Below are 24,271 nucleotides of genomic sequence, written 5' to 3' on the forward strand. Positions count from 1 at the left end.
AGGTGTTTGACGATCTCTTTCTGCAGGCAAGTGTGGCTGAACAAAAACCCCCACAGCACACTGCACTGCCAGGGTCCTGGAAACCACGGTCTCTGACATCCCGAAACCTATTACCTGACAGGACAGCAGGGTAAACAAAAAGGAGTTGCTCTCTTGGGAAGAAAGTGCGGCCTCTGCAAAATGGGAATGAGCCGAGGGAGCAAACATCCGTTCGCACCCAGACCCCATTAGACAGACTCTGTATGTACTTAAGTCCTGACGAAACCAGACTGAGGCTTTTCATCCAACCTTTATTCTTCCAATACATACTGCTTAACATTTATTATGTGCCAGACTGTGTTGTAAATGCTGGGATACAGCAGGGAGCAAAACAAAACTGTTGCTCTAAACGGACCTTACATTTATATATTCCTTTTCTTCACTAAAGTTGCTAAAGAAAGAAAGAAGAAACTTTGGAATTATTTTTCTTTTTTCACCCAGAGAATATGTATGCAAATTAGAGATGCCTAAAGTTATTTCTGCCATTGGTGATTAATTACAAAATGATTATTCTTCCCATAACAGACAGAATCATGTGGCTTTAGCACTCATCAAAAGAGTCTTACAATCTTGTTCTTTGTCAAGTACAAAAATGATTCAGATGAACTTCCTATAGCTCTCATCTTTTACTATCATTTTGAAGTATCTAATTAAAGCACTGGATATCTAGATTCTTGGGAGGTTACACTGGAATAAGGACAGAATTAATTAGACTGATCACAGACTATTTGTTAGGAGGATGCTCTAAATTCTTCCTTTTGGAAAATCATGTATCAGGATTATCAGGTTAAATGTTCAAAGCAGAAAACCACAAATAACAATGGCTTAAGTACAACAGAAGTTTATTCTCCCTCATGTTATAAAAGCTCTAACCATCTTAGCTGCATTCCAGGCAGCAAAGGGAAGAAAATGCGAAAGGACAGAAGGACAAAAAGGCTACTTTAAGGAGGCTTCCCAGAAGTCCCACCAATATGTGGGTTTACAGCTCACTGGACAGGATGCCAGGATTTAGTGTGATGGCTATACCCAGATGCAAAGGAAGTGTGATCTTCCAGCTGGAGGTACTCCTGCCCCAAATAAGATGAAAGTTCTGCTACTAAGGAAAAGATACATGAGGAGACAGCTAGAGTCTTTAGCACATGGAAAAAACCTCAATCAGGTCTGTAAATCTAAATACTTTTTAGTGTTCCTTTTAACGAGGAGACCATCCTCCTTTAAAATGATACTCATTTTCATAAACTGATTCAAGAAACCAAAATTAAAGAGAAAACAGGCTTATGTTGAAACTAGTTTCTTACATTGATATAAAAATAATAAACTACAAATGAATATGAAAATGTAGAATGATTAATGCATTTATAGACTCAAAGGTGAAAAACTCTGCTTTCTAAGGTGAGAACAAGACAAGGATATCCAGTTGTATTTAACACTGTAGTTAGAGGTCTTAGCTAGTGCCATAAGGAAAAAAAATAGGCACAGAATAAAAGAATACAACATATAAACAAAACATATTCCCTGAGAACATGATCATGCATGTAGAAAATCCTAAGAAATCCACAAAAGAAGCTACCAAGAATTATAAACAAAGATAGCAAGACTTCAGGACACAGAAACAATATACATAAAATTAACTGCGTTTCTATACACCAGCAACAAGCAACTGGAATAAAAATTATAAAAACAACTCCATTTAAAATACTATCAAAACCCACAAATATTGAGGAATATATTTAATAAAAGAAATGCAAGGCCTATACACTGAAAACTTAAAACCTATAAAGGGGAATTAAAGATTTGCTAAATAAATGTGAAAATATACCATGTTCATGGATTGGAAGACTCAATATTATTAAAATGCTTATATTAGTTATCTATTACTGAATAACAAACTACTCAAAACTCAGTGGCTTAAAACAATAAGCACTAGTTATACACACAGTTTATAAAAAAGGTCAGAAATTTGAGGGCAGCTTCACTGGGTGGCTGTGGTTCAAGGTCTTCCATCAGGCTATAGTCAAGATGTCAGCCTACTTTCACTCATCTGAAGTTTGGAGTCACACACCATCATTTCTGCCATAGCAAAATGCTATGTATAGCCTACACTCCAGGAAGGGAAATTAAACTCCCATTTCCTAAATTATAAAAGGATTTGTGGGCATATTTTAAAGTCATCACAATGGCAATTCTTCCCAATTGGTCTATAGTTTCAATGCAATCCCAAATAAAATCTTAACTGCTTTTTTTTTTTTTTTGTAAAAGAAATTATAAGCTGATTTAAAAATGCAAATGGAAAGTCAATGTGCAAAAAATAGTTAAGCCTGTTTTGGGGGAAAAAAAACCAAAACTGTAAAACTTACATTACCTGATTTCAACTTAACATAAAGCAAAAGTACTCAAGATAGTGATATTTGCGTAAGGACAGACATATAAATCACTGGGATATAATCTTTTTTTTTTTTTTTTAAGATTTTTATTTATTTATTTGATAGAGATCACAATTAGGCAGAGAGGCAGGCACAGAGAGAGAGAGGAGGAAGCAGGCTCCCCGCTGAGCAGAGAGCCCGATACAGGGCTCGATCCCAGGACCCTGGGATCATGACCTTAGCTGAAGGCAGAGGCTTTAACTCACTGAGCCACCCAGGCGCCCAAATCACTGGGATATAAAAGAAAGTCATAAAACAGACTCATACCTAGTCAGCTGATTTTCAACAAAGGTGCTAAGGTAATGAAAGGAGCAATGAATCTCTTCAACAAATAAATGATGACAGAATGATGTTAGGTATCTACCTGTATGAACGAAAATAAATCTCAACCCTTACCTCCTAAGAATTATTCAGATGGGATCTAAGACTTAAATGTAATAGCATAAGCTATTACATTCTAGAAGAAAATACGGAATATAATCTTTGTGGCACTGGATTAGCAAAGATTTCTTAAATAAGACATCAAAAGCAGAAACTATTTTAAATACTGAAAACTGAATTGGGGTGCCTGGGTGGCTCAGTGGGTTAAAGCCTCTGCTTTCAGCTCAGGTCATGATCCCAGGGTCCTGGGATCGAGCCCTGCATAGGGCTCTCTGCTCAGCAGGGAGCCTGCTTTCCTTCCTCTCTCTCTGCCTGCCTCTGCCTACTTGTGATCTCTGTCTGTCAAATAAATTAAAAAAAAAAAAAAAAAGAAAGAAAACTGAATTAATCAAGATTAAAAACTTTTGTTCACTGAAAGACATAGTTAAGGAAAGAAGGAGGCAAGCCACAGACTGAGCTAAAATTTTTAAAAAATACATCCAACAAAGGGCTTATGTCCAGAATATAAAAAGAATTCTTTTACTTCAATTATAAGACAATGAAAATGTAAAATATCTGAACAAATACCTCACAAAGGAAGCTATACAAATGGCCAGCTGGTAAAAGAAAAGATGTTCGAACCACTAGGCATTAGAAAAATGCAAATTAAAGCCACAAGGTATCATTACGTGCCAACTAGAATGACTAAGGTTAAAACAACTGACAAGGCCAAGTGTAAGAAGGATGTGGACCAAGGGGAACTCATGTATTGGTGGTGGGAATGGAAAATGATACAGCCACTTGGTAGAATCATACTGTACTACTTTATAATGTTAAACATACATATCACCCAGCAATTCTCCTCCTAGGTATTCACTAGAGAAAAATAGAAACATATGGCCACTATGTTCACTGTTGAATTTTATTGTCTATAAATAACACTGTACTAAATAAAAGGAAAAAAAATTTTCCTAAGAAAGTGAACATGAAGATCTAGAAAGATCTAGACATCTCTAGACACAGAAATCTTTTCTATTTTATAAAAGTGGTGGGATAACAATCTTCAGCAACAAAAACTTCTAATATCTTGAAAATGTTCCCGGCTAACATGAGAGCTTTTTGATAATAAGCTGTGCCATTGTTTATAATTAATAACTTCAAAATCACAGGCATTGATTTACCATAGTCCTTTCCCAAAAGGTTATCATCGAGATAGAAGAGAGATATCAACACCATCAGTCCCAAAGAAGAAGGAACACTGGATGCTTCTATTTAAAAAAAAAAAACACCAAAAAACCCCAAAAAACAGTTTACAGAGATAACCAAACTGATTGAAGACCCCGTGGGAAAATGCTCTGTGCTGCAACGGTCATGATAATCTTTCAGTGATCATCTAAAATTTGAAACTATGTGTGTTTTCTTGGTAACCCTTGTCCTTATCTTTCTTTCTTTGACCAGCAGCACTACTGAACCAGATTAATAGATTTTAAATTATCCTTTGAACTTTTTCAAGGCCATTTTATATTTCATTTTTTGGTAGATGGATAATGCCAGAAACACAAGGCAGTGAACTGTTTGGTTGAAAGGTGGGGACTGAGCTGCATTTTTAATCCCTTCATGGAGGACCAGTGAAATATCTTGTTCCTAGAAGAGCAAGCGTAGCCATCTGCTGGATTCTTCACGTCAGGAGGGCCGGAGAGGCTGTCAATGGGTTAACGGCTTCTTGGATATTAGCCCACACAATTCATAAGAAAGGCTACAGAAAGTTGAGACGTGTTTTTCGGCACCCCTGGGTACTTTAAAAATTTCTTCACGTCCACAATCTCCCTCCAGAATCCTGCCTACACTGATGATGAACAGGGCCTCATCTAAGTGTGGCAGCTGAAGGAAGATCTAAGAAGAGCTTTTTATGTGTCTTGTGGTTGAAATAGACATGGGTGAGCACCTTGAAAGGTCCCATGGAAGGCACCGGACCCATGGGCTGGGACGAGAACTTGTTCTCAATTGAAAGGCAGGGCTGACTCAGAGAAAGCTTCAGAGTTAGAACTTAAGTAAGTGTAAGATTTCGCTAGGAAAACAAGAGAACTAACGATGAAAGAAGGGATATAGTTGGAAGACACTGCATGTGGTTACTCAAATCCACCTCTTAAGAACATAAACACTATGTGTTTATGCTAGAAGACCTGCATTTGAATGGTCTTCACTACTTATTAGCTTGTTCTTAGCAAATTACTTAATTCTCTGTGCCTTAGTTTCATCTGTAAAATGGGGATATTAGTCCCTACTTCATCAGGCTTTTGTAAGTGCTACTTAAGATCGTATGTATAAAGGGCTTAGAAAAGAGCTACGTGTCTTCCTCCAGGCTATTCTGCGGTAACAAATGATCCCAACTATCAGCAGCTTACAGCAAACGCTGACTTCTCACTCATCTTACGTGGTGGCCGCAGCCACGCTCCATGTGCCTCCTTCATTCTGAGGTCTGGGCTGAAGGAGCAGCTTCTATCTGGCATGTGCTTTTCTCAGAGCAAGGGTAACAGAGCAAAGGTGGGATGGGGCAGCAGCTCCTAGAACTTCTGCCTGAGAAGCATTCATCGCTTCTGCTCATGTTTTAGTGGCTACTGTAAGTCATAGAGTAAAGCCTGATGACAACAGATCACATAGAAGCCCTTACAGGGTGGTCCCCAATAGAGAGAGGCAGCAAATACTCTGAACAAACAAAAATATCTGAACAGGTAACAGCATCTACCGCAAGTGCCACGTGTTTGTTGAAGAAAGATTAGTGATGGGACAATGGCACAGAGTCCTGAGACAGGACAAGATGTTCAGGAAGAGTCAAACTCAGTCGATGTCTCTGAAGTATATGGTACAAAGGGGTTAGATCGGTACATGAGGAGGCCAAATTTTGAAAGGCTCTGAAAAGAGGCTGGGTGGGGAGGCACCTGGGTGGCTCAGTCTGTTAAGCGTCTGCCTTCGGCATTCAGGGATCAAGCCCATGTCAGGCTCCCTGTTCAGTAGGAGTCTGCTTCTCCCTCTGCCTCGGCCCTTCCCCCTGCTTGTTTCTCTCTCTCTCTCACTCTCACAAATAAATAAATAAAATCTTGGGAAAAAGGCAAAAAGGCTAGGTTTTTATTTATAGGTAAAAGATGAAGAGCAGCAATAAAAATTTTACATCTGCATCTTTAAGGCACGTCTCTGACAGCTTTATCAAGACACTGGCAGGGCGCCTGGGTGGCTCAGTGGGTTAAAGCCTCTGCCTTCAGCTCAGGTCATGATCCCAGGGTCCTGGGATGGAGTCCCACACTGGCTCTCTGCTCAGCGGGGAGCCTGCTTGCTCCCTCTCTCTCTCTGCCTGCCTCTCTGCCTACTTGTGATCTCTGCCTGTCAAATAAATAAATAAAATATTTTTAAAAAAGGACACTGGCAATAATGACTTCATTTTTTCTGCATGGAACATGTAAAAATCAGTCTACTGGTCACTTCTTCCCTGTGGATACCTGTCGAACAGAACATTCGTACTGTCAGCCCTGGACTGAGTTACAGCTGTCGTGCCACGGCAGAGAACAGGTTTCCTTCCGTAGGTACTGGCTACCTGTGGTCGAGATGGGGGCAGAGAGAGGGCGAGAAGGAAAGGGGGCTGAGAGAGAAGGAGCAAATGGGTCCATACGAGAGAGAAAGTGTGTGTGTGTGTGTGTGTGTGTGTGTGTGTGATGTGTGATGGGCCAATCAGCACTCCGTTGGGTGTCAGAATGATCGATGCCAAGTTGACTTTCACCAAGAAGGTGAAAGCATCCTCCACACGAGGTTTCCTGGGAGTCCCTGTTGTCTTCTCACCACTGCAAGTGGCCTTCCACAAGCCCAGCCAACCTCACAGCTCCAACCAGCCTGGACTTCCTTCTATGACATCTGTCATTTCCATCAACTAATCTTAGTTCCTCAAGTTCAGTTGAAAACTTCAGGCATCAGATGAGTTGTCTGACCCACTCTACTGCACCGTTCTTTGGTCAATCCAGAGAAGAAATATAAGGGAAGAAAGAGAAAGGAAGAGGAAGCATAGAGAGAAGAAAAAGACAAGAAAACAGAGGAAGGACAAGGACCCAACCCACCATTCTCACGCACCACGGAGCAGTCTGCGCTCTAGCACCTGCTCACAGAAGCCCGGATTTCCACAGATTATGCCAGTTCCACAGGCTTTCCGCTTAATGTTACATCATGACTTGGAAAGCCAACCAGCATAAGGTTCTGTCTGATGCTTCTTCTTTTACAGATACCATAAGATGGTTACAGTAAGTTTTTTTTCCTTAAAACTACTGTGGATGGGACGCCTGGGTGGCTCAGTTGGTTAAGCAGCTGCCTTCGGCTCAGATCATGATCCCAGCGTCCTGGGATCGAGTTCCCCATCAGGCTCCTTGCTCAGCAGGGAGCCTGCTTCTCCCTCTGCCTCTGCCTGCCACTCTGTCTGCCTGCTCACTCTCTCTGACAAATTAAAAACAAAAAACAAAAAACCTACTGTGGATGGAAGAGGAAAAAGCAATTACAGCCCACAAATGAGGCATCTGGACGCCTACAAGACTGCTCACTCTTCCCTTCCTCTTTTTTCATGATTTACAAACCCTAATAAAACTTCTATAATCTCCCACCGTCGGGAAGTTTTTTGTTTGAAAAGCTTTAAAGATCCCCACTGCCTACAGAAAAAAATATAAACTCAAACCACAGTCAGAGTGCAAAATAATCTGGTGTCAATCTATGTTTCTGATCTTGTTATTAGATAGGACAGATTTTTTTTTTTCATATTAAGGTTGCTTGATCATGAGATAATCAAAGTCTGATACACTGTACAGAACAGGGAATGAATGCAGGAAACAGGTAGGCTGTGAAGGGGAGTTCAAAGGGAGAAAGCATTCTGGAGTTTGACAAGTGCAGGCCTGTTAACTTGCCCCCAAGCAGCTTGAAAGAAGGCCGACTGATGATAAATATGTGAATTGTAAAGAGAAAACTGGCAAAAGCAGGCTTTTTCTGTTTTAATCATTCCACAATCAACTCAGGCTCGAGACTTCAACTTTCGAGAATTAGGGTACATCCCAGCGGTAATGATTCACTACTGTGATTCATAAAATGGCAGAAAATGAAGAAGTGCAGGGATATGCCCAGCCCGAGGGCTCTCTGCGGAACCACAACAAGAACTTAAATGAAGTTCAGTAAGCAAGCAACATATTCTTAACAGAAAAGAAGTATTAATGCGTAACAAGACGAGAGAACTTGTGACTATGCGAAGAGTGCCCCCAATTTTCGCAGGTCTCTTACCAAAGACACTGAGAAGAACGGTCAACAATCGTGAGAGGACAGCAGAAGCAGGTAGACAGGAACGTTTCCCAAGTTCATGCTTAAATTGAGACATTTCCCTCGGCTGCTGTTGCCAAGCTTTCCAATTACAAGTTTGCGATCTTTCCCGGAACCAGTGGTATTTTAAATATTAAATGGTGGTATTAAAAACCAGAATTGCCAAAGGAGGAATGACACAAAACACATATTGGTGATACATGGGAATAATCTCAAAGGAATGTTTAAGTGAACTTGAACGCCCTTTACCTTTACTGGAATCTCTCGCGATCACAAAACGGAACTGAAGAGGGACAGCGGGCCTAGGCAGCTAACGCAGCATCGCCCCTGCTAAGCTAAACACCTTCCCCCTCTCAATCCAGGAAAAAAGTTTAGTCCTCCTTCTTCCCGACATCACTAAACACAGAAAGTGGGCTCCTATCTAGTAAGTGCTGTCCTGACTATAATCTCTCAACCTCTCTCCTTTCAGTCGGTGAGGTATGTTATTATTTTTAAAAGAATTTGTTTATTTGAGAGAGTGAGAGAGTGTAAGTGGGGGGAGGGGCGCGGGGAGCAGAGGGACAAGCAGGATCCTGGCTGAGCAGGGAACCAGATGCAGGGCTCCATCCCCGGACCCTGAGATCATGACCAGAGCTGAAGGCAGACGCTTCACCAAGACTGAGCCACGGCGGTTCCCTAATCAGTGAGGTATTTTGAAGTTATATATTCAGAAATATTTATAATCATGAAAGAACAAGGAACAGGTGACACAAGGAGAGATTAAAAACTAGCTTAACCAAAATAAATGCACCAATAACTAAATGAAATAAACCCAAAGTTGGCAGCTTTTCAGAAAAGCATGAGTCAAGTTTGTGGTTTCTATGACAGCAGATACACATGATTTATGTTTTACACAAATGTCTTTTTTTTTTTTTTTTAAAAAAAAGCTCTTTCTCTTAAAAAAAATGTAATTGCCAGATTGAAATAAAATCACTTCCTTAACACACACAGTATGTCAGGAGAACTACTGGTTTCAATGCTGGAAGGTGAACTTTCCTTAGCACGTTTCCTAACATTCTCCAAGAACTCTGCATACCATCTGTGCACTTCTTTTTGATAATAAGAATTCTTATTTCTTTTTAGTATTTTATTTAGCATTGGAAAAAAAAAAGGGAAGTCACTTGATATATATAGGGAGAGGAGAAGTCACGTTGAGCAACAGACATCTGGGACAAGTTGTGGCTTTGTGAATCTCAGACTCTGATTCCATATGTGTAAACTGAACATTCACAAATAATTTTAATATCTTCCTTTATAATTATCCTCATCTAAAGTGTACTATATTAAATATTTCATTTAAAAAAACATGGTTTTCTGGAAAAAGTCAGAAAGAAAATATTCATTAAATTCAAAATAAGCACCACCATTATTGTATAACCTAAAGGAAAACTGGCCATGAGTATCACGGATACTAATCATCGTAAGCAAATATACTATCATCTAATTATGGTAGAATAATAAGGAATAACCAAATTGATAAGAAGATTTATCAGATTTGTGTCCATGATAGGTCAACACTGGCTGAATTACTCACTGTAAAAATGAAATTTCAATTGGCTCAGAGGAATTCATTAATGGGATTATTTAAATGCTAAACTCTGGGAATTATATTCCAAATACTGTGCAGTTCTACTTACTCTTCTCAAACAAGAGATTTTTAGGTTAAAAATTTGTGATTGGGGGGGCGCCTGAGTGGCTTAGTCGTTAAGCGTCTGCCTCCGGCTCAGGTCATGATCCCAGAGTCCTGGGATTGAGCCCCGCGTCGGGCTCCCTGCTCAGCGGGGAGCCTGCTTCTCCCTCTCCCTCTCCCCTTGCTTGTGTTCTCTCTCTTCCTGTGTCTCTCTCTGTCAAATAAATAAATAAAATCTTTTTTAAAAAAAAATTTGTGATTGGGGTCCTTGGGTGGCTCAGTCAGTTGAGCATCTGACTCTTGATTTCTTCTTAGGTTATGATCTCAGGGTTGTGAGATTAGGTCCTCTGTGGGCTCCATGCTGGGCATGGAGCCTGCTTAAGATCTCTTTCCCTCCCTCTCCCCTACCTCCACTCCATCTAAAAAAAAAAAAAAATTGTTACACTTCTAATTCTTAAAAAAAAAAAGTGCTCATCACAAGACACCTGAAACTAATATAACACTGTATGTTAACTATATTGTAATTAAAATAAAAGCTTAATTAAAAAAAAAAGGAAAAATAACCCCAAGCACCTACCTGTTAAGCATGTGTACTGGACAATAACTGGGACCATGACACACATATTTTAGATTTTAAAAAGACTACAGAGAGATGAAAAAAATGCAACTTCCAACTCTACACCACTGAATGCCACAAAATGAAACTTTCTAAGGTGATAGCAATTACTTTATTTACAACCAGGAGTCCGAAAACAATAGAGAAATAAAATGAAATCTCTTTTTTTAAGATTTTATTTATTTGTCAGAGAGAGAGAACGAGCACAAGCAGGATAACCGTAAGGCAGAGCAAGCAGAGGGAGAAGCAGACTTCCCACTGAGCAGGAAAACCTGATGCAGGACTCGATCCCAGGACCCTGGGGTCATGACCTGAGCCGAAGGCGGCGGCTTAACCCACTGAGCCACGCAGGCGTTCCTAAAATGAAACGACTTAAAACAGATGTCACATAATGAATTATTAAAGATAGGTTTGCTCAAATTTTTAAAAAATTTTTATTTATTTGACAGAGAGTGAGAGAGCACAAGCAGGGGGAGCAGCAGAAGGGGAGGGAGAAAGAGACTCCCCGCTGAGCAGGGAGACCGAAGTGGGGCTTGATCCCAGGACCGTGAGATCATGACCTGGGCCCAAGGCAGACGCCCAATTGTCGGAGTCTCTCAGATGTCCCACTTCTCAAATGCTTTAGGAAAATGCTTTAGGAAATTGAATGCTTTAGGAATGAATGCTTTAGGAACATACCCAAAACTTGAATGCTTTAGGAAAATACCCAAAAAGGGGCTTAAGACCATTCATTGCTAAGGGAAACAAAATGCATCACAAAAGAAATAGTAGACTGTCACGCTGATCTCACTATGAAAGCAATGGGCTATCTATTTATTATCTGCAGGCTGGGGAAGTAGCCGTTTATCAAGGTGGTGCCCAAGTGGAAGAAGATTAGGCGGGGAGAGCCTGGACAGTGCCCCACAGCCTCGGTCTGACCCCCCACTGTCACCAAGTCACTGTGAGTCTTAGGAACACCAAGTGGCTTGGATGGTTTGAAGAGCACATAACGGGGGACACCTCTGTGGTCCTGAAGGCCAATCAGATATCTGGTCAGAATGGGGGCTGGCAGCTTGGGGAATGGACTAAGTTGTACTTGAAAGAATGAACACAGAAAAGAAATTATACAGAGAACGTAAAGGAAGGAGAGAAGTGAGCAGGCCCGAACTACCGACACGGGGCCCCAGTCCCTCTCACCAGGAAACAAGAGTAAGTTGTGGTTACTCACTCAATGTCTGCAGGGGAGGGCAGGGTTATTTCCAAATCCTTCCCCTGCGACGTTATACACACCACCATGAATCCCTTCTGCAGTTTTCTTAGTCTTTCCCAAGGAAGAAATTAAAACGATATTCCATACACACGAATTATAAACTTATTTTTATATAAGTTTGGGAGTGCAAATTTAAGTCATAAATGCAAAATAATGCTCAACTTCATGTCTTAGATTTCTTTTTAAATATCTCATACACTCATCAGAGCTTAACACAAATGCTTAATAAAATACTATAGTGTAATTTAAAAGAGCGGCGTGGGGGATGGGTGGAAGACATTCTAGCGCACGGGTGAGGCTGCCGCCCAGCCCGTCTGCTCAGCCCCTGCGTCCCTGGCCACACACCCGACAATTCTGCCATTTCCAGGCCATCTGACTTTCCATTTCGTCTTATTTTCCCCCTTGCATGACAGTGTCTCTTTACAAAACAAGGAGAATATCTCCCGTTATTTTTAGTAAGTCCAACTTCATTTTTTTGGTCGTTTTTTTCCTACTATCAGTTCGACTATTAAGGTGATTTTTTAAAATGCTAACAAGAAACTCAGCTACAACTTTCACCAAAATTACCTTGAAAACGGAGACAAACTGGCCCCTTTGAATTAATAAGGGAGCAGCACGAGACAGAACTGACATAGTTAAATGAAATTTGGAGACAACTGAATGTGATCCAAATCCAAACATGACCTTTTTCCTAAAAAGTTGTTTCAGAAAAGTGAGAGCAGTAGGGGGAGGGGAAATAACACTTACAAGTCCACTTATGGCTACAATCCAGATGTAGGAACCAGAGGTGAAAAGCTATAAAAGAAAAAAAAAAGGCAACTAAAAATGAAATTCAACCGCCAGTCACAGCATATTTTTGTTTTATAGAACTACAGTGATAACCATTGACATATGAATCATGTATCTCTTAATATAAACAAGAAAATTAATAAATATCAATTTTTTTCACCCAAAATAAAAATAATACATTATTTTTTTCTTCTTTTAACCAAGCTCTCAGCCTTCCCATAGCCAAAAATAGACTGGCTGAATCTGGTCCACTCCCATGCAAAGAAAAATAAGTGAAATTCAAGCAAATTCTTCTTTACAAATGGACATTAATTGACTTAGAGTAAAACAGCACATACAAAGAAATTATTACAATCAACAACGTACAAAATATGCAGTCAAGCGTCCCATGCTTGGTGTTGAGTCATGACAAGTAATTGTAGTTTACATCATTCTCTCATGTTAATTTCTCATCCCTGTGACCCTAAAGTGAGCCGAGCAGACTTCTGCACGGAGGCAGGGCCATGCCCAGTGGTGCTCTGCTGACGCTCTCACTCTAGCTCACTCAGAGAGGTTCACCAACTGTTACTTAGCAAACTAAATAATGGTATCAAAGTTAACTAATGCAGAAGTAATTAGAATTGGGTTTCATAAAATCTATCGCTTTGTTTTCTAAATCATTTACACATGAGAGTTGTGCTTGGGGTAAAGAAAAAAAAAATCATAAGACATTCAAAGTGTTCCTGAAAGAAAAAGATCTGGAGCCTACTGCTTGCTCATATTTAGATCTTTAGTCGGGAGTATAAGGACTTCTGCTCCTAGAGAAAGAAGCAGGCCCAGAAGTTAACTGCAGATACTGCACTAGACAAAAACCTCGAAGTTCTGCACATTTATCAAGGATATGTATAAAAAGAACCATAAAAAGAAGGCAGATACAAAGGTAAGAGATGACAAAGCACGAGAAGAAAGAAGCTAACAGATTTTGTTCTTAGTGCTACCTCATGTAGAAAGGAGCACTGGCTGCAAATACAAATTTAATCCTTGATCTAAAATTTAATCATTTTTAAAGAACAGGTGGTGTATAGATACACAATGGAATATTACTCAGCTGTCAAAAATGAAATCTTTTATTATTATCATTAACATATAATATATTATTTGTTTCTGGGGAACAGGTCTGTGATTCACCAGTCTTACACAATTCACAGTGCTCCCAGCAGCACATGCCCTCCCAGGGTCCACCACCCAGCCACACCGTCCCTCCCATCTCCCTCCCCTCCAGCAATCCTCAGCTTGTTTCCTGAAATTAAGAGTCTCTTATAGCTTGTCTCCATCTCTGGTTTCCACTTGTTTCATTTTTTCCTTTCTTCCCCTGTGATCCTCTGCCTTGTTTCTCAAATTCTACATATCAGTAAGACCATAACTGTCCCTCTCATTGACTTATTTCACTCAGCATAATACCCTCTAGTTCCATCCACGTTGTTGCAAATAACAAGATTTCATTTTGATGATGGCTGTGTAATAGTCCATTGTATAGTATATACCTCACCTTCCTTATCCATTCATCTGTTGATGCACATCTGGGCTCTTTCCATAGTTTGACTATTGCGGACATTGCTATTATAAACATTCGGGTGCACGTGCCCCTTCGGATCACTACATTTGTATCTTTCCAGCAGTGTAATTGCTGGGTCGTAGGGTAGCTCTATTTTCAGCTTTCTGAGGAAAGTTAACTTCCAGAGTGGCTGTACCAGCTTGCATTCCCACCAACAGTGTAGGAGGGTTCCCCTTTCTCTGCATCTTCGCCAGCATCTGTCATTTCCTGACTTGTTAATTTTAGCCATTCTGACTGGTGTGAGGTGATATCTCATTGTGGTTTTGATCTGTATTTCCCTGATGCTAAGTGATGTGGAGCACTTTTTCATGTGTCTGTTGGTCATGTGGATGTCTTCTTTGCAGAAATATCTGTTCATGTCTTCTGTCCATTTCTTGACTGGATTATTTGTTTCTTGGGTGTTGAGTTTGATAAATTATCTCTCTATTTTTAGATACTAGCCCTTTCTTTATCTGATATGTCATTTGCAGAAAAAATGAAATCTTGCTATCTGCAATGACGTGAATGCAACTAGAGGATATTATACTAAGCAAAATAAATCAAATCGTGGAAAGAAAATTATATGATTTCATTCATATGTGGAATTTAAGAAACAAAACAGAGGAACATAAAGGAAAGGAGGGGAAAAAAAACCAAGACATAATTGGAGAAGACAAACTATAAAAGACTATTAACCACAGGAAACAAACTGAGGGTTGCTGGAGGGGAGGGGGCTGGTAACTGGGTGACGGGCATTAAGGGGGCACATGATGTAATGAGCATGGGGTGTTATATACAACTGATGAGCCAGTGAACTCTACCTTTAAAACTAATAATACACTCTATGTTAATTTAATTTAAATTTTAAAAAATCAACCCTTTTACCTAACATGGATGCTTGCTGAGTATATACGACTCTGAAAATAACAAGGATGAGAATAATGTGGACAGTTTTCTGTAGTCTTATTCGAAAAGTACAAGGAATAATAAAATAGCTAACACTTTCTTTTTGCTGTTTTGTTTCATTTTTGTTTGTTTTCAGCTAACACTTCCATGACACCTATTATGTGCCAAGCAGTGATCTTAACGCTTTTCATATATTGAACTTTACAGAATCCTCCTAAACCCCTTACAAAGTAAGCTCTATTATGAACTCTATTTTAATCACGCAAACTGAAAGGTTAAGCGATTTGCTCCAGATCAGATCGCTGGTGGCTGATGGCACTGGGACTGTACCCACGCGGTCGGCCTCGGCAGCCCAGCGCTCGTGACCTCCATGTTTCCTACACAAGCAGGAAGAGCGCATCATTAATTTCATCCATAAGAAGTTATTTCCATTGGACTCTTAAGTTACTCATCTTATTGCATGTTTGGCCCCAGTTGTGTCTGCTCGTGTTTTTAACAGTGTGTATGTCTTTTTCTCGTTGCCAGGTTCCTTGAGGTCAGGTGCTACAACTCATTTCATGCTCCACAGCCCCTGGTTTCTCAAGCCATTAGATACCTTCCCAAACATTTCTGTTCTTCTGGTAATAATTAAAATCACTCAATCATTCCCTCATTCCCTCCTGCATTCATCCAATGTCCCTGGCATCAAAAAGTTGTTATGCAGGAGACGGAAAGGCATAGGAACATGTGTGAAGATCCAGGGAGGACAGAGGTAGGGAAAGAATAGAGACTTTGAGAATATGGGGTTCACATTCATTTCAAGGTGGGGAGGGGGTGCGAGTAGGTACTAGACAGGCAGAAAGAACCCTGGAGACCACTCATGCTAAGGACGTCAGATGTTATCAAGACGCCAAAGAGGCATCTCCACCCCTACTTTCTGATACCAGCTTATACCTCACCAATAAATAAATAAATAAATAAATAAAATTCACCATCTCAGAAAAACCAACAGTGGCAGCTAGAGAGACATGAATTAGTTAATTACAGGAACCGACTGACTTAGTTCTTACTATCTGTTTGGATTACCCTAACTATCTCTAATCCTTCCAGTGTAAGACACACAGGGTTATTAGCCCTTTACAGATGGGCACATAGGAGCGCAGAAAAGGAATCAAGCAAACCACTACCAGAGCGAGCAATCAGACCAAAATGCACTTGGCACCAAAGACTTTCCACAGTACCACTCAATTCCTACGTCATAACAAATAAAACAACATTTTTCATTCTCTAAAGCTCTGTAACTTCAGAGTTGGCGGGAACTAGAGGATCAACATGAGGCTCAACTTGACCTAAGGCCCAGGCTAGTGGGTGCCATGCTAGAACTAGAACTTCGGTGTCCTGCCCCTCGTCCAGAGGACTCTGCTACTGCTGCCTTCTGCCTTCTGCTGTAACATCTTCTCAGAAAGTAACCAAGCCACAGCAAATCCTAGTAAGAAGAATGAACTGCAGAAAGAGGCTATTAGGTGCTATGAGCACTCGCAAGGATAAGGGAGAGTTGACGGCATGCAGGTTGAGAGATAAAGAATAAACATTTCAGGAGAAACAGTTGTAAAAGTGGCGAGGAAACACCCACCCCAGATGAGCCATTGATAACACCTGACAGCGCACTACACGAGTTGGAGGAAATACCAAAGGTTAAAAGGGGAGGGAGGAGGGCATTTGACAGAGACATTAGTATCCGGTCTGATACGTGTGGGATAAGGAATGTTATGAGTATTCACAGTGGATCAAAAGGCCAAGCTACACATGGTACCACAGGAAACAGCAGAATAAAAGTTCACATCAAAAGCTCTGAGAGTGAAAGGAAAGTGACAAGTATCACAGGTAGAAAATGAAAATCACGTATCTTCTGTCACTTGGCCTGGAACCCGGCAGGGATAGGTCGATGGCACTGGCTATTGGTGAACAGAACCTTTTTCCATTTAAATCAAACAGTAAGAACTCTTCATGGTCTTCGTATCAAACCACCTAGCGGACGGGCAGAGCGCCATCGTATCCGTGCGGCGCGGGAGCCATAAAGCGGGGGGGGGGGGGCACACCTGGCTGCTTCTTCAGAGCTTTCTTTGTGACGCTGTACTCAATAAAGTAATTTTGACAGTGATTTTCCACTTTCTACCTTTCAACTGTTCTCATTTGTTTCCACTTCATACTGTGATTTTGAAAAGTACTTACACGGAATTACACAATGCCATTAAAATATTTTCCACTGATACAAATTACAGTGAAAGCTCTTATCAGATTTCTAAAGACTGTGAAAGTATTCTAGTACTTTATATACCTTGATGTTCTTGTTCTGTAACACTTCCTTTGAACATCTGATATAGATCATAAAGACAAACTTATGGGAAAAAAAAAACCACTGTTTTTAAGGACATCAAATGAGAAACAGATCTGGTTAAAGAGATGTGAACATAAAAATGCATACTGTACCTGTAGTCCCAATATGTAAATCAATGTCTTGTTTGTGATGGACAACGGGCCCAAAATTTGTGCCACTTGGATTCTTGGTATGGAGCAATAAAACGGTACAAACAGAGCAAAGACAGGTGCCAGGCTACGCAAAAAAAAAAAAAATCACTTTAGTCATATTCAATTTAAAATACCAAGAGCAAATAGATACTTGAAGTAATACTGGTTTTAATTTTATTTCTGTCTGAAAGCATGGTCTCAGATATAGAAGGTTTCACCATGTGCATCACATTGAAAATAATTTGTACTTAAAGATAACATTTTTATGAAAACTCTAATTATCTAATACTTATTGATTCTCCCAAAACTACTGCAAATTGGTTCAGCATCTACTAATTAACTGTCAGGCATTGTGAGAAAATTTAAAGTTGCTGCTATGTTTTCTTTCCACGAATGACTTAAATCTAACGAAAGAGTCTGTAACAAAAGCAACAAACATCATTCACCACAGTCACATCCCAAGGCTCATCCCACGCTGTCCACCTTGATCACCGCAGCATCCGACACGCTTACCACCCTTGCCTTCCCTTCCTCAAACCCCTTCTTCCCCCTGCCTTAAAACCTGTTCCTGGGCGCCTGGGCGGCTCAGTTGGTTAAGCGACTGCCTTCAGCTCAGGTCGTAATCCCGGAGTCCTGGGAGAGTCCTGAATCGGGCTCCCAGCTCCGCAGTGAGTCTGCTTCTCCCTGACCCCCACGCCCCATTCATGCTCTCTCTTACTCGCTCTCTCTCAAACAAATAAAATCTTTAGAAAGAAAGAAAAAAAAAAAAAAAAATATATATATATATATATATTTTCTTGCTGGTCCCCTAGACTTCTCCTGCCACTCTTCTTCTACCTTCTCCAGGGCCCCACTAGGGCTCTCCTTGCTCCAGTGTCTCCCTGCCTCGCCCCAAGCCCTTCTCGGCATGGACTGTGAGATGGAAGTGAGTTCCCAAACTGTCTGCCTGTCTCTCCCCTCATTATGAAACTCAATTTGATACCTTCAACTTGACAGAGCCAAAAGTCACAAGTGTCTAATTAGAGTCTCATTTCTTTTTAATCCATCTCTAAACCCCGCAGACACACAAAACACTACTCTGATCATGTCACATGCCTGTTTAAAACCCATCCTTCCACAGGCTCCCAGGATCCAAAGAGGAAATGTAAATATAAGCATGAAATAGCAAAGCCCTCCAGTCCTTTCTTATTAGTGTAGTCTCCCACACCTGTCCTCTGCTCCCGTCTCCCCCCCCATTTGGCCCCTCCCCCCACATTTACTGCCTAAGCCTCTCCCTGGGCACATTAGGCTCTTTTAACTATTCACGGACACAAGTTATTCTTCCAACCTAAATGTCCTTCCCACTTTTCTGCCTAGGAAATACCTATGGTGTATGACAGCTCAATTCTGTCCCACAGGCATCACACCAACTCCTCTGGGTGGCCAGATGCTCCCTTCTTTGCCCTAAAGCCACCACAGTGTCACTGTCAGAGCAAATCACTGAGTCCCTGGTCACTGTGTGCAAGATGGCAGCCCAAGTTCAGGAGTTCATCTACGTCCATGCATCAGGAGCAGTCTCTGATCTCAAGAAACCAGCTCCAGGACCACACACTCACGCTCCTGCCACGACCAGGCAGGCAGCAGGAATGAGACCGGTCTGGACACACACTTGCACCAACTCTTCATTCGACACTCGGCTTCATGACTCAATCTATCTTTCGTTTTCCCTTGTTTGTTTATTTATTTATTTATTGGGGGGGGTGGTAAGGAGCACCAGTACATCTTCACCATAAGAAAAATGCAAGAAAGGTTATTACTCCCATTTTTGTGGAAACACAAGACCCTCTTGTGCAGAGTGTTCCCTCCTTTGGTAACGAACGTGTTATTAAAAAATCACTCCCTGTCCTCTCAATTCTGCTTCTAAAAACAAAACGAGAGCAAACATACGCGACAAAGGTGAAAAATGGCAGCAGTGTCAGTAGCATCTGTAAGAATGCAGCAAATACCAGAATAGGGAAAACCCCAACCGGCAAACACCCAAGTGCCAGACACTGGGTAAGGACTGGAGACCCAGAGGTGTGAGATGCAATCTTTCTCAGTTTTGCAAGAGAGATGACAGGGACAGGGCAGCCAAGGTATGTACCCAGCACGCCAGTTCGGCCTCACATGCCTCACTCGGCTGGCCCTCCTCTGACGCCGAGTACCGAGCAGAGCAGGGAAGGAAATGCATTCTCTTGGGCCCTCCAGCAAGGGGGTGCTCATTTAATGTGGGGCAATATAATAATCCTTATTCTTGAAGAGGTGAATGGTCAGATTATTCCCCCCCAAAAATGGGATAGTACTTATGAGCAGAGCCTAGTGGCTTAAGTCTAATCTTTTTGGTTATTTATTTTTAATTGAAGCAAAATTAACATACAGTATTATGTTAGTTTTAGGTGTACAATATAGGGACTCAACGCTCCTGTACATTACTCTGTGCTTGTCACAATAAATGTACTATTGTTCTTCCTAGGGTTAGGGTTAGAGTTAGTCTTAGGGGTAGGGTTAGGGACAGGGGTTAGGGGTTAGGGTATGCGCCTTGTGTCCTGCAGTTCAGAGACCTCTCCACAGAATAAAGTCCCAGACTTCTGCTGAGGTGAGAGCAGTCTGTGGCATCCATCCACCCAGCTGAGAAAAGGAGGGTTAAATAGATACTCAATTGGTCCTTCTGTTTTCATGTCTACCTTCACACCCATTTTTCAGATATACTACCAATTCTTAACTGTTTCAGTGCTTCTCCAGGATAACTAGGTTGCTTCTCAGTTTTTCTTATGGTTTGTTCCAGAAGTCACTTTCTCAGCTCTTAGAGGAGGGGCGGGGGGTGGTTTGGGGTTAGGGTTAGTGGTTAGGGTGTGTGCCTGGTATCCTGCATTTTGGAGACCTCTCCAGAGGCTTATGGATAGTTCAGTATTATTAGCCCTAGGGTCAGGTGTTAGACGTCAAGATTGTGCCTAGTATCCTACAGTTCAGAGACCTCTCCAGAGATTAAAACCCCAGACTTTTACTGGGGTAGGAACAGACATGGCAACCATCTACTGATCTGAGGCAAGGAGGCAATTTGGTACTCTAAATACTCTTTGAATGGCTATTTGATTGGTCCTTCCGTTTTTATCTCTACCTTCACACCCAATAAAGGTACTCTTAATCTGTTTCACCCAACCCCATACCCACCGTCCCTACAGCAACCACCTGCCTGTTCTCTGAATTTAAGAGGCTCTTTTTCCAACATCTGTCCATCAGTCATCTGAAAATCATTTTTCCCACTTAAAATATCTTTATTTAATCTTCATTTTTGAATGATGATTTTGGTAATTTAATTTTTAAGTTTTTTATTATGTTCAGTTAGATGTTGGAAAATATCATGTACAGGTTGCAAGCATTATCTATGTCATAATAGTAGTTGATTAATTTTGCTTTTAGAAGTAAAAAAAATTAAGAATCTCTTTTTTCATTAGTCTTTGTTTTCTTTGTTCATTTTGTTTAATTCTACATATGAGTAAAATCATATGGTATTTGTCTTCCTCTAACTTATTTCACTTAGCATTTTACTCTATAGGTCTATCCATGACATTGCAAAGGGTAAGAGCTCGTTCTTTTTTCATGGCTAATATTCCTGTGTGTGTGTGTGTGTGTGTACGTGTGCACATGCACGCATGCAACATCTTTATCCATTCATCTATCAATGGACGCTTATGTTACTTCCATATCTTGGCTATTACAAATACTGTTGCAATAAACATATGGGGTGCATTTATCTTTTTGAATTAGTGTTTTCATTTTCTCTGGGTAAGTACCCAGCAGTGGAATTAATGGATCACAGTAATTCTATTTTTAGTTTTTTAGGGAACCTCCATACTGTTTTCCACAGTAGCTGCACCAATTTGCATTCCCGCCAACAGTGCACAGGGATTCTTTTTTTTTCCACCCACTTGCCAACTCTTGTTATTTCTTATCTTTTCGATTGTAGTTATTCTGACAGATGTAAGATGATATCTCACTGAGGTTTTGATTTGCATGTTCCTAACGACTGAGCCCTTTTTCATGTGTCTATTGGCTGTCTGTATGTCTTCTTTGGAAAAATGTCTGTTCAGATTCTCTGTCCATTTTTTAATCAAATTATTTGTGGGTATTTTGGTGTTGTGATATAGATGTTCTTTGTATTTTCTGGATGTTAACCCCTTATCAGATAAGTCATTTGCAATATCTTTTCCCATTCAGTAGGGTGCCTTGTTGCTTTGTTGATGGTTTCCTTCACTGTGCAAAAACTCTTCATTTTGATGTAGTCCCAATAGTTTATTTTTGCTTTTGTTTCCCTTGCCTGCGGAGACATCTAAAAAAATCTTTCTATAGCCGATGTCAAAGAGATTACTGCTTATGTCTTCTTCGAGGAGGCTGATAGTTTCAGGTCTTACATATAGGTCTAATCCATTTTGAGCTTATTTTTATGATCACATTTTAACCAACTATAAGGTTTTAAAAAGTCTCTCATGAGAGGGGCATCTGTGTGGCTTAGTAAGTTTACCCTCCAACTTGTGATTTTGGCTTGGTTGTGATCTCATGGGTCATGCTCTCACGGGTTGTGAGATTGAGGAGCCCTACACAAGGCTCCATGCTCAGCGGGGAGTCTGCCTGAGATTCTTTCCCTGTGCCCCTCCCCCCACCTCTTTTTCAAATAAATAAATCTTTATTTTTTTAAGGTTTTATTTATTTATTTGATAGACACAGAGAGAGAGAGAGAACATAAGCAGGGGGAGCAGCAGAGGGAGAGGGAGCAGCAGAGGGAGAGGGAGAAGCAGGCTCTCTGCTGAGCAGGGAGCCTGATGTGGGGCTGGATCCCAGGACTCTGGGATCATGACCTTGAGCCAAAGATATAGATACTTAAATCAACTGAGCCACCCAGGTGCCCCATAAATAAATCTTTTAAAAATAAGGTCTCCCAACAGATTACTCTATCAGAAAGCACAATATTTTACTCAGCATTGCATCCTCTGATAGCTCTATAAATCCTTACACATAATTTACTTTCAATATTTGATTGTGAAAACTAACAAAGCAATTTTCATAAACAGAGTTATTTAAACTGCCATTCTATGGATAGAGAAGATGTGGTATGCATACACACACACACACAAACACACACACACGAGTATTACTCAGCCATCAAAAGTGAAATCTTGCCATTTGCAACAACGTGGATGGTACTAGAGGGTATTATGCTAAACAAAATGTCAATCACAGAAAGATTCATGTGATTTAATTCATAGGTAGGATTTGAGAAACAAAACAGAGGAGCATAGGGGAAGGGAGGGAAAAATAAAACAAGATGAAATCAGAGGGAGACAAAGCTAAGACTCTTAATCACCGGAAACAAACTGAGGGTTGCTGGAGGGGAGGGGGGGGGGCGGGGTAACTGGGTGACGGGCATTAAGGAGGGCACGGGAGGTTAATGAGCACGGGGGTGTTACATACAACTGATGAGCCACTGAACTCTACCTCTGAAACTAATAATACACTCTGCGTTAATTAATTGAATTTAAATTAAAAAATAAACTGCCATTCTAAATACTACAAAAAGAACTGTTTAGTTCCATTTCAACTTGTCAAAACTCTTAAGTTAATCAACTTAAGTTGATTAAGCAGCTGTGTATTCTTTCCATTAAAAAATACAAGTTGGTCACTCCTCGGCTTAAAATCCTCCATTGAGTCCCCACACTAGAGTAAAACCCAGTCTATTTTTTTTTTTTTAAGGTTTTATTTCTTTATTTGACAGAGAAAGACTCTGTGAGAGAGGGAACACAAGCAGGGGGAGTGGGAGAGGGAGCAGCAGGCTCCCCAGAGCAGGGAGCCTGACAAGGGACACAATCCAAGGACCCTGGGCTCATGACCTGAGCCGAAGGCAGATGCTTAACGACTGAGCCACCCAGGCTCTCCAAAAGCCAAACTCTTTACAAAGACCTAAAAGGCCCTGCATCCGGGACCTTGAACTTGGTATTCTACTACGTGGCCTCCCTGCCGCTCCCTCTGGCTGCTCCCTCCACCCTGGCCCAGCCTGAGTCTCATTCACTGACAGGTATGCCCTAGGGCACGTGCATCTCCCAACGGTGTCTTCTCAGAGGCACCATGCACTCCCTCACACCCTTCTGGTCTTTACCCACACAGCTCCTTCTCAGACAAGACAGTTCTCTAGGTCCTCTCCCCAGCACCTAGAACCTCCTAATCTCCTACGTGACTGACTTATCATCTGTTTGTCTGACTGGAGGGAAACTCCATGGTGCCCGGGATTTCTCCCGGTTTTGTCTGCTGCTCTATCGCTGCTCTCTAAAACTGTACCTGGCACGAAGAGTTGCTCAAAAAATATTTGCTGAATAAATGAATCTCTCTGTAAAATGGCAAACTACACAGAGTTTGTCTTTTGTTTTACAAATGCATCTTGCTTTATTATCTTTAATGGGATGAAAACATATAGTTTCATATACATACTCAAAATATGGCCTGCTGAGCTCTTGGTAATAATAAGAAAGCTCTATTTTAGTTGCATTTGAGGGATCTGACCACAGAACATGTTCTTTGAGGTACTTAATTTATAGAAGTTCTTCTGTTTACACAGTGTGAAGGGTGACATTACAATGGAGAATCTGAGGCCACCATCCCGTCCGAGGCTCTGCTTCAATGTAAACTAACCAAGAAAATACTGATAGGAATTTTAATGACCACAGTTCATGTCTTATACACCAATAAGAGAAGTTTAAAAATTCCTTAGAAGTTATTAATCACTATATAGTTT

At 40.9% G+C, this 24,271-nt stretch overlaps 1 protein-coding gene across 1 annotated transcript in view; it reads right to left on the bottom strand.

Moving 5' to 3' along the window:
• UBAC2 (UBA domain containing 2) overlaps nt 1-24,271 on the bottom strand; it is a 173,073-nt gene that overhangs the window by 49,321 nt on the left and 99,481 nt on the right. The window contains exons 5-6 of the mRNA XM_032315189.1: nt 17,431-17,554; nt 12,441-12,488 (exon numbers count right to left, since the gene is read on the bottom strand). Coding sequence (XP_032171080.1) covers nt 12,441-12,488; nt 17,431-17,554 — 172 coding nt within the window. The remainder of the gene's footprint in view (nt 1-12,440; nt 12,489-17,430; nt 17,555-24,271) is intronic.

This window comes from Mustela erminea, chromosome 15 (genome assembly GCF_009829155.1).
Source record: "Mustela erminea isolate mMusErm1 chromosome 15, mMusErm1.Pri, whole genome shotgun sequence".
Classification (NCBI taxonomy): Eukaryota; Metazoa; Chordata; class Mammalia; order Carnivora; family Mustelidae; genus Mustela; species Mustela erminea.